Genomic DNA, 10,000 nt, shown 5'->3' with positions numbered 1-10,000 from the left:
CCTTTCAGCAAAAATATGGCAATATCGCGAAATGATCAAGTATGACACATAGAATAGATCTGCTATCCCCGTTTAAATAAAAAAAATTCATTTCAATAGGCCTTTAACATGAAACTATGTACACATTTGAACATAAAACTATTTACACCTTTTAACATGAAACTATGTACACATTTGAACATAAAACTATTTACACCTTTTAACATGAAACTATGTACACATTTGAACATGAAACTATGTACACATTTGAACATGAAACTTACTATGTACACATTTGAACATGAAACTTACTATGTACACATTTGAACATGAAACTTACTATGTACACATTTGAACATGAAACTATGTACACATTTGAACATGAAACTTACTATGTACACATTTGAACATGAAAGTGACGGACAGTTTACGATGCAACACGATTCTTCACAAACGGGCAACATGTCCGAATTGTTTGCAGGCAACACAGGAAGTAACTCAACAGGAAGTGACCTCACCGGAAGTGACATCGTCAAACTGCTGTTTTGCGATATATATATAAACAAAAACTTCAGCTACAATTTAAACCGTTATAGTCACCAACTATTTCTTTACACGTTAATATCAAATTATAAACGAGAAATGATTGAAAGAATATTAACAACTGGCAAAAGCAAGCGATTGAGGTTTGTGTGACGTCACGCGAAGGAGGCGGGGCCTGTGTGTGATGCCCAGGCAGAAGAATACAATAGAAAAGAATCGAATAGAATTAGAAGAAAATCGCAGCCAACAAAATGCGACTTGACAGCGACGCTATTCGTGTTGCGTAGCCGCTTCTGTGAGGGTATTTGTGGACTAACTTGGTAGCTTCTTTGTGGACGGAAGATTGCGGACCAGCTGCTCGCTTCTCCCCGCTAGCATGCAGCTGCTAGTCGGCCTCTTCATCAGCCAACGTCCGCCTGACTCGCCGCTTCTTAGCTTGTGCAAGTTGGCTTGAGTCAGGTCGGCTAACATGACTTTATACACTTGTAGGCCGTAACCTCTTCTTATTATTATTATTATTATTGTTGTTGTTGTTGTTGTTGTTGTTGTTGCCATGGAGCCTTCTGGCTAACTGTAGCCTCTTTGTTTCCTACTAGCTTTAGCTTCACTTTGTGCTAAGCTAACTGCTAACACTGCTTTGTGCTAAGCTAACACTGCTTTGTGCTAAGCTAACACTGCTTTGTGCTAAGCTAACTGCTAGCACTGCTTTGTGCTAAGCTAACTGCTAACACTGCTTTGTGCTAAGCTAACTGCTAACCATTGTGCATTGCAGCCAACTGCTAGCTAGTTTGTGACCTTGGACGCAGCATCTTCACCATGGCCGTCTGTTCAGGTGTCTACCTGCTCATCTTCTCAGGTGAGTTCATGGCTGACACCCTCAGCCATTAATCCTTCATGGCTGACACCTTCAGCGATTAATCGTTCATGGCTGACACCTTCAGCCATTAATCGTTCATGGCTGACACCTTCAGCGATTAATCGTTCATGGCTGACACCTTCAGCGATTAATCGTTCATGGCTGACACCTTCAGCGATTAATCGTTTATGTTCCGACTAATGAAGCCAAACGTTGTCATGTCAGCCTTGTGAGGTTGATTGCAGATGTTGAAGATGTTTACTTGGAGTGCAGATGTTGCTTTGGATTGCAGATGTTGAATATGTTGTTATGGATTGCAGATGTTGATGTTATGGATTGCAGATGTTGCTTTGGATTGCAGATGTTGGATATGTTGTTATGGATTGCAGATGTTGATGTTATGGACTGCAGATGTTGCTTTGGATTGCAGATGTTGATGTTATGGATTGCAGATGTTGATGTTATGGATTGCAGATGTTGCTTTGGATTGCAGATGTTGAATATGTTGTTATGGATTGCAGATGTTGATGTTTTGGATTGCAGATGTTGCTTTGGATTGCAGATGTTGAATATGTTGTTATGGATTGCAGATGTTGATGTTATGGATTGCAGATGTTGATGTTATGGATTGCATATATTGAATATGTTGTTATGGATTGCAGATGTTGATGTTATGGATTGCAGATGTTGATGTTATGGATTGCAGATATTGAATATGTTGTTATGGATTGCAGATGTTGATGTTTTGGATTGCAGATGTTGCTTTGGATTGCAGATGTTGAATATGTTGTTATGGATTGCAGATGTTGATGTTATGGATTGCAGATGTTGATGTTATGGATTGCAGATGTTGAATATGTTGTTATGGATTGCAGATGTTGATGTTTTGGATTGCAGATGTTGTTTTGGATTGCAGATGTTGAATATGTTGTTATGGATTGCAGATGTTGATGTTATGGATTGCAGATGTTGATGTTATGGATTGCAGATGTTGAATATGTTGTTATGGATTGCAGATGTTGATGTTATGGATTGCAGATGTTGATGTTATGGATTGCAGATGTTGAATATGTTGTTATGGATTGCAGATGTTGATGTTATGGATTGCAGATGTTGAATATGTTGTTATGGATTGCAGATGTTGATGTTATGGATTGCAGATGTTGATGTTATGGATTGCAGATATTGAATATGTTGTTATGGATTGCAGATGTTGATGTTATGGATTGCATATATTGAATATGTTGTTATGGATTGCAGATGTTGATGTTATGGATTGCAGATGTTGATGTTATGGATTGCAGATGTTGATGTTATGGATTGCAGATATTGAATATGTTGTTATGGATTGCAGATGTTGATGTTTTGGATTGCAGATGTTGCTTTGGATTGCAGATGTTGAATATGTTGTTATGGATTGCAGATGTTGATGTTATGGATTGCAGATGTTGATGTTATGGATTGCAGATGTTGAATATGTTGTTATGGATTGCAGATGTTGATGTTTTGGATTGCAGATGTTGTTTTGGATTGCAGATGTTGAATATGTTGTTATGGATTGCAGATGTTGATGTTATGGATTGCAGATGTTGATGTTATGGATTGCAGATGTTGAATATGTTGTTATGGATTGCAGATGTTGATGTTATGGATTGCAGATGTTGATGTTATGGATTGCAGATGTTGAATATGTTGTTATGGATTGCAGATGTTGATGTTATGGATTGCAGATGTTGAATATGTTGTTATGGATTGCAGATGTTGATGTTTTGGATTGCAGATGTTGCTTTGGATTGCAGATGTTGAATATGTTGTTATGGATTGCAGATGTTGATGTTATGGATTGCAGATGTTGAATATGTTGTTATGGATTGCAGATGTTGATGTTTTGGATTGCAGATGTTGAATATGTTATGGATTGCAGATGTTGATGTTATGGATTGCAGATGTTGAATATGTTGTTATGGATTGCAGATGTTGATGTTATGGATTGCAGATGTTTAATATGTTGTTATGGATTGCGGATGTTGATGTTATGGATTGCAGATGTTGATGTTTTGGATTGCAGATATTGAATATGTTGTTATGGATTGCAGATGTTGATGTTATGGATTGCAGATGTTGAATATGTTGTTATGGATTGCAGATGTTGATGTTTTGGATTGCAGATTTGTATTTGGATTGCAGATGTTCCAAGATGTTGATGTTTTAGATTGCAGATGTTGATGATGTTGATTTGGGCTTTCAGACGTTGTTTGTTATACAGATGTTAAATATGTTGATGTTTGGATTACAGATGTTTGATATTTAGGTTGCAGATGTTGAAGATGTTATGGATTGCAGATGTTGAAGTTTTGGATTGCAGATTTTTATTTGGATTGCAGATGTTGAAGTTTTGGATTGCAGATTTTTATTTGGATTGCAGATGTTGATGTTTTGGATTGCACATGTTGCGGTTTTAGATTGCAGATGTTGAAGATGCCTGGTGTTTGGGTTTCAGATGTTGATGTTTGGATTACAGATGTTGAAGATGTTGATGTTTAGGTTGCAGATGTTGAAGATTTTTAGGTTGCAGATGTTGAAGATGTTTAGGTTGCAGATGTTGAAGATGTTTAGGTTGCAGATGTTGAAGATGTTTAGGTTGCAGATGTTGAAGATGTTTAGGTTGCAGATGTTGAAGATGTTTAGGTTGCAGATGTTGATGTTTGGATTACAGATGTTGAAGATGTTTAGGTTGCAGATGTTGAAGATGTTTAGGTTGCAGATGTTGAAGATGTTTAGGTTGCAGATGTTGAAGATGTTTAGGTTGCAGATGTTGATGTTTGGATTACGGATGTTGAAGATGTTTAGGTTGCAGATGTTGAAGATGTTTAGGTTGCAGATGTTGAAGATGTTTAGGTTGCAGATGTTGATGTTTGGATTACAGATGTTGAAGATGTTTAGGTTGCAGATGTTGAAGATGTTTAGGTTGCAGATGTTGAAGATGTTTAGGTTGCAGATGTTGATGTTTGGATTACAGATGTTGAAGATGTTTAGGTTGCAGATGTTGAAGATGTTTAGGTTGCAGATGTTGAATATGTTTAGGTTGCAGATGTTGAAGATGTTTAGGTTGCAGATGTTGATGTTTGGATTACAGATGTTGAAGATGTTGATGTTTAGGTTGCAGATGTTGAAGATGTTTGGATTACAGATGTTGAAGATGTTGATGTTTAGGTTGCAGATGTTGAAGATGTTTAGGTTGCAGATGTTGATGTTTGGATTACAGATGTTGAAGATGTTGATGTTTAGGTTGCAGATGTTGAAGATGTTTAGGTTGCAGATGTTGAAGATGTTGATGTTTAGGTTGCAGATGTTGAAGATGTTTAGTTTGCAGATGTTGAAGATGTTTGAGGGAAAAGGAATATTGTGGTGTCCAAAACCAATAGAGTGCTTGAACGTGACAGAGCTGGCACTGATCCATCATTCCAACGTTGGTTAGCACTGATGCTAATGCTAACAGCAAACACGAAAGCGCTAAATCCAGAACTTGAATCTCCTTGAAGATGGCGTCTGGTCCTCACGTGTGTTTCTTGTGTCTGCAGGATGCGTCGCTGCCTCTCAGAGAAACCAAAACATTTTTGTGTCTGGGATTTCCAGCGGTGAGGTCACACCTTGACACTTTTTGTGGCTCCGAGCTCACTCTGCCTCCCATTCAGCGTGCGGCGACTCGTCTGAGCTCTTGAGGGCGTCCAGCGGCGTCATCACCAGCCCCGGTTGGCCCTTCCAGTACCCGCCTCGCCTGAACTGCAGCTGGAACATCCGAGGCCGACCCGGGGACACCATCACCCTCAGGTACAGTCGGCCAAGGGACGGCTCACACGTGGCGACGGCTCCTGTGAAAACCTCCTTGCGTGTAGTTTCCAGGACTTTGAGCTGCAGAGTTCCCACCGCTGCTCGTCGGACTGGATGTCCATCAGCAGCTACAAGAACCTGGACGGACTGCGAGTGTGCGGCTCGTCCCTGCCGCCGCCTTACATCTCGTCTCAAGACCACGTCTGGATTCACTTCCGCTCTGACGAGGCTCTGACAGGAAAAGGTTTCCGACTGTCCTACGTCACGGGTGAGATCAGGACGTGTTCCTTATGTGAAGACTGTCCTGAGACTGAGCTGTGACGTGTGGCTGTAGGTAAGGCAGATGTTTCCAGCTGTGACGTGGATCACTTTCACTGCTCCAATGGCAAGTGCATCCCCGACTGGTGGCGCTGTAACTCCATGGACGAGTGCGGTGACAATTCCGACGAGGATCTGTGCGTGGACTCGCCCTTCTCCTTCCAGCCCTGCAGCCTGAACCAGTTCCCCTGCTTGTCCCGCTACACCCGCATCTACACTTGCCTGCCGCACAGTCTGCGCTGTGACGGCAGCATAGACTGTCAGGTCAACTGGCTCCTCCCACTTTGGCTTCTCCCTCCACTTGGTGGCTTTAACCTCTGGCCTTCTCTCAGGATCTGGGAGACGAGATCGACTGCGACGTCCCCACCTGCGGCGATTGGTTGAGGAACTTCTACGGCTCCTTCAGTTCTCCCAACTATCCCGACTTCTACCCTCCAGGGAGTAACTGCACCTGGCTGATTGACACCGGAGACCACAGGAAGGTAAATCCACTTGGTTGTGGAGCCAAAACACTGCCAGCAACATTTGGTAGCCAGACAACCGGCTGATAGGACAGGATAGTACTTTGTTGTCATTGCACTCAAAAGGTACAATGGGCTGGGGGGAGGGGAGTCTAAAACTAAGTCAGACTTCCTCACACTACGGAACGGTCCGAGGGTCAAAAGGAATTTATAGTTAATGCGTTACTATATGGTTAACTTTGACAGCCCTAGTATTTAGTCATTTCTAAAAAGGTGTGAATATATGAAGGTTGGCATTGAAAACATTGAATATTTTTGGGGGTTTCTTATTTGTTGCCAAAGCGAAAACAAGTTCTTGGCTAGCAAATGTTTTGGCTCCATACTTGATTCCTGTAGCGCACGTGTCAAACTGCTGCTCCCGTAGGTCATCCTGCGCTTCACCGACTTCAAACTGGACGGCACCGGCTACGGCGACTACGTGAAGGTCTACGACGGCCTGGAGGAGAACCCTCGCCGCCTTCTCCGGGTGCTGACAGCTTTCGACTCCAGAGCGCCCCTGGTGGTGGTGTCGTCATCCGGCCAGCTGCGAATCCACTTTTACGCCGACAAGATCAACGCCGCCAGAGGCTTCAACGTCACCTACCAGGTCGGTGGATCACGATCTCGGGTGTGATGTGGACCTCAGGGTTCGACTGGTCCGTTTGGCTTTCAGGTGGACGGCTTCTGCCTGCCCTGGGAGCTCCCCTGCGGGGGCAACTGGGGCTGCTACACGGAGCAGCAGCGCTGTGACGGCTACTGGCACTGCCCCAACGGCCGCGACGAGCTCAACTGTTCCACGTGTCAGGAGGAGGAGTTCCCCTGTTCCAGGAACGGAGCCTGTTATCCTCGATCGGACCGCTGCAACTACCAGAACCGCTGCCCCAACGGTTCTGATGAGAAGAACTGCTTCTTCTGCCAGCCCGGAAACTTCCACTGCAAGGTAGGAAGCAAGGCAGCGCCAGAGGGAGCCTGGCAGCAGACAGAGTGGTGTATCAAGAGTACGACAGGCGCCATCTTTGCTACCAAGGACATGGGCAGCTGTGCTCGCAAGCATACAATTGCGGTCGTTAGTTTTCCTAAAGAACGAGTCTGAATCTAGTTCTAAACATAGTCCAGCTCAACAATAAAACATGCTTCTATTTTGTCAAAAGTATAAATTTGAGGTCCGAAGTTGGCTCTTCTGGTGCAATGGTCTTAAATCTTGTCTTAGGTCTTCAGAGGACACAGCTAAACGGGTCCTAAGTTGGCCCTTCTGGTCCAACGGTCTTAAATCTTGTCTTAGGTCTTCCGACGACACAGGTAAACGGGTCCTAAGTTGACCCTTCTGTTACAATGGTCTTAAATCTTGTCTAAGGTCTTCAGAGGACGCGAGTAAACGGGTTCTAAGTTGGCCTTTCTGGTCCAACAGTCTCAAATCTTGTCTTAGGTCTTCAGAGGACACAGCTAAACGGGTCCTAAGTTGGCCCTTCTGGTCCAACGGTCTTAAATCTTGTCTTAGGTCTTCCGACGACACAGCTAAACGGGTCCTAAGTTGACCCTTCTGTTCCAATGGTCTTAAATCTTGTCTTAGGTCTTCAGAGGACGCGAGTAAACGGGTTCTAAGTTGGCCTTTCTGGTCCAATGGTCTTAAATCTTGTCTTAGGTCTTCAGAGGACACAGCTAAACGGGTCCTAAGTTGGCCCTTCTGTTACAATGGTCTTAAATCTTGTCTAAGGTCTTCAGAGGACGCGAGTAAACGGGTTCTAAGTTGGCCTTTCTGGTCCAACAGTCTCAAATCTTGTCTTAGGTCTTCAGAGGACACAGCTAAACGGGTCCTAAGTTGGCCCTTCTGGTCCAACGGTCTTAAATCTTGTCTTAGGTCTTCCGACGACACAGCTAAACGGGTCCTAAGTTGACCCTTCTGTTCCAATGGTCTTAAATCTTGTCTTAGGTCTTCAGAGGACGCGAGTAAACGGGTTCTAAGTTGGCCTTTCTGGTCCAATGGTCTTAAATCTTGTCTTAGGTCTTCAGAGGACACAGCTAAACGGGTCCTAAGTTGGCCCTTCTAGTCCAATAGTCTCAAATCTTGTCTTAGGTCTTTGGAGGACGTGGGTCCTAAATTGGCCCCCAAGCAGAGCACAACGCGGCATGTTTCCACTTCGAGGGAGTACAGTGTTGGTAGCAAACATGGCGCTGTGAAGTCACGTGACAGCCTTTTGACCAATCATTGGGCAGATGGTCTGAAACCTGCTCGGCCCGACACTTTGACTTGTGTGCAGAATAACCGCTGCGTGTTCGAGTCCTGGGTCTGTGACGCTCAGGACGACTGCGGCGACGGCAGCGACGAGGAAAGTTGTCCCGTGGTGGTTCCCACCCGAGTCATCACGGCCGCCGTCATCGGCAGCCTGGTCTGCGGCCTCCTGCTGGTCATCGCGCTGGGCTGCACCTGCAAACTCTACTCGCTGCGCATGTTCGAGCGCAGGTGAGCGACCACACCCCCGTTGTCTTGTGCAGCTGTCTGACCGCCAATCGCTCGCCGCAGGTCCTTCGAGACCCAGCTGTCCAGGGTGGAGGCGGAGCTGCTGCGGAGAGAAGCCCCGCCCTCATACGGCCAGCTCATAGCTCAGGGTTTGATCCCGCCTGTGGAGGACTTCCCCGTGTGCTCGGGGAACCAGGTAGGAGTGTGTAGGAATGTTCCAGCAGGAATGACCATTGATCTTCTCCGTGTGGTCTGGCTCTCAGGCGTCCGTTTTGGAAAACCTCCGCCTGGCAGTTCGCTCTCAGCTCGGCTTCACCACGCTGCGCCTCCCTTCTGCCTGTCGCCATAGCAACCTGTGGCGCAGTATCTTCAACTTCTCTCGGTCTCGACAGTCGGCGTCTTTGGCTCTGGTCTCTGCGGACCTGGAGGACAGTGCCGGTACTGGGAGCTCCGGATCAGACCTGCTGTCCCCGGACTCTGACGATACGGACACGGAGAGCGATAGGGGGAGGGAACGCGTGATCGGTGCGGTGGCTGGACCTGTTGCCCCCCTTCCCCACAAGACCCCACCCTCCAGTTCAGTAGCTATGATGCTCTCCACCACCCCCATCAACCTGCCGGACACTTCTAGAGCGACGCCATCCCCCGCCGGCCCGGTCACCATGGTAACCGCCAATCCGGACGCGATATGCCACAGCGACTCCTCCGAGGTCCGAGCTCCATCCACATCTGGCCTACAGCGTCTGGCCCAGAGCCTGCGCCAGCTGGCCAGGAACCTGCTGGGAAGCAGCCAGAACCCCGCCTGGACCAATCATAGTCCGCTGCGCCAACTGGACACGGGAAGAACCAGGACAGAGTCCACGGAGCGGCGAGGCAGCGAGGAGGATGAGGAAGACGTGGAGCTTCTGATCCCAGATTTGGACTCGTCCTCTTTGCTCGGCGGAGTCCGACAACCCCTTTTAGAGCCCGCGCTCTCCCCCGACACAGCCCGAGCTCCGCGCCAACACCGTGCCAACGGCACGCAAGCGGGGCGGGATGGTCCTTGCGAACACTGCGGAAAGGTTCACACCGCTCGCATCCCGGACGCGTGCCTGGAGTTTGGCGGCAAGACGGAAAGCAGCGACGATGAGCTGCTGCAGCTGTGCTAGCAGGCTAACTACCGTGTTAATAGCTGATTAGCATGTTAGCTTGTGTTCTACCTGGACCAGGGCTTTTCAAAGTGTGATGCAGCAGAAACATGTTTTGCACATGCTAAGCTGACTTCCGCTAACTTGAATTGGACAATAATGGAAGATGAGTTCACTTGGCTCCCCAGGTACCAACATCAGACTACATGTAACCTAGTAGTACTTGGCTCCCCAGGTACCAACATCAGACTACATGTAACCTAGTAGTACTTGGCTCCCCAGGTACCAACATCAGACTACATGTAACCTAGTAGTACTTGGCTCCCCAGGTAACAACATCAGACTACATGTAACCTAGTAGTACTTGGCTCCCCAGGTACCAACATCA

At 46.3% G+C, this 10,000-nt stretch overlaps 1 protein-coding gene across 3 annotated transcripts in view; it reads left to right on the top strand.

The window, feature by feature from the left end:
• The first annotated feature begins 681 nt into the window (after positions 1-681).
• The window catches only part of LOC133651236 (low-density lipoprotein receptor-related protein 12-like), a 10,330-nt gene continuing 1,011 nt past the window's right edge, over positions 682-10,000 (top strand). The window contains exons 1-12 of one of the 3 annotated variants that reach the window (XM_062049282.1): positions 682-981; positions 1,295-1,378; positions 4,960-5,016; positions 5,074-5,209; positions 5,275-5,477; positions 5,544-5,791; positions 5,860-6,009; positions 6,413-6,634; positions 6,701-6,967; positions 8,286-8,488; positions 8,549-8,681; positions 8,749-10,000. The exon at positions 8,749-10,000 is cut by the window's right edge and continues 1,011 nt beyond it. In XM_062049282.1, the coding sequence (XP_061905266.1) occupies positions 1,339-1,378; positions 4,960-5,016; positions 5,074-5,209; positions 5,275-5,477; positions 5,544-5,791; positions 5,860-6,009; positions 6,413-6,634; positions 6,701-6,967; positions 8,286-8,488; positions 8,549-8,681; positions 8,749-9,633 (2,544 nt within the window). In that variant the 5' untranslated portion in view covers positions 682-981; positions 1,295-1,338 and the 3' untranslated portion in view covers positions 9,634-10,000. Of the gene's footprint in view, positions 1,008-1,294; positions 1,379-4,959; positions 5,017-5,073; positions 5,210-5,274; positions 5,478-5,543; positions 5,792-5,859; positions 6,010-6,412; positions 6,635-6,700; positions 6,968-8,285; positions 8,489-8,548; positions 8,682-8,748 lie in introns of all 3 variants that reach the window. The other 2 variants (XM_062049283.1, XM_062049284.1) reach the window with 2 other exon arrangements.

This window comes from Entelurus aequoreus, linkage group LG05, assembly GCF_033978785.1.
Source record: "Entelurus aequoreus isolate RoL-2023_Sb linkage group LG05, RoL_Eaeq_v1.1, whole genome shotgun sequence".
NCBI lineage: Eukaryota > Metazoa > Chordata > Actinopteri > Syngnathiformes > Syngnathidae > Entelurus > Entelurus aequoreus.
This window is presented reverse-complemented; position numbering and strand designations above follow the sequence as displayed.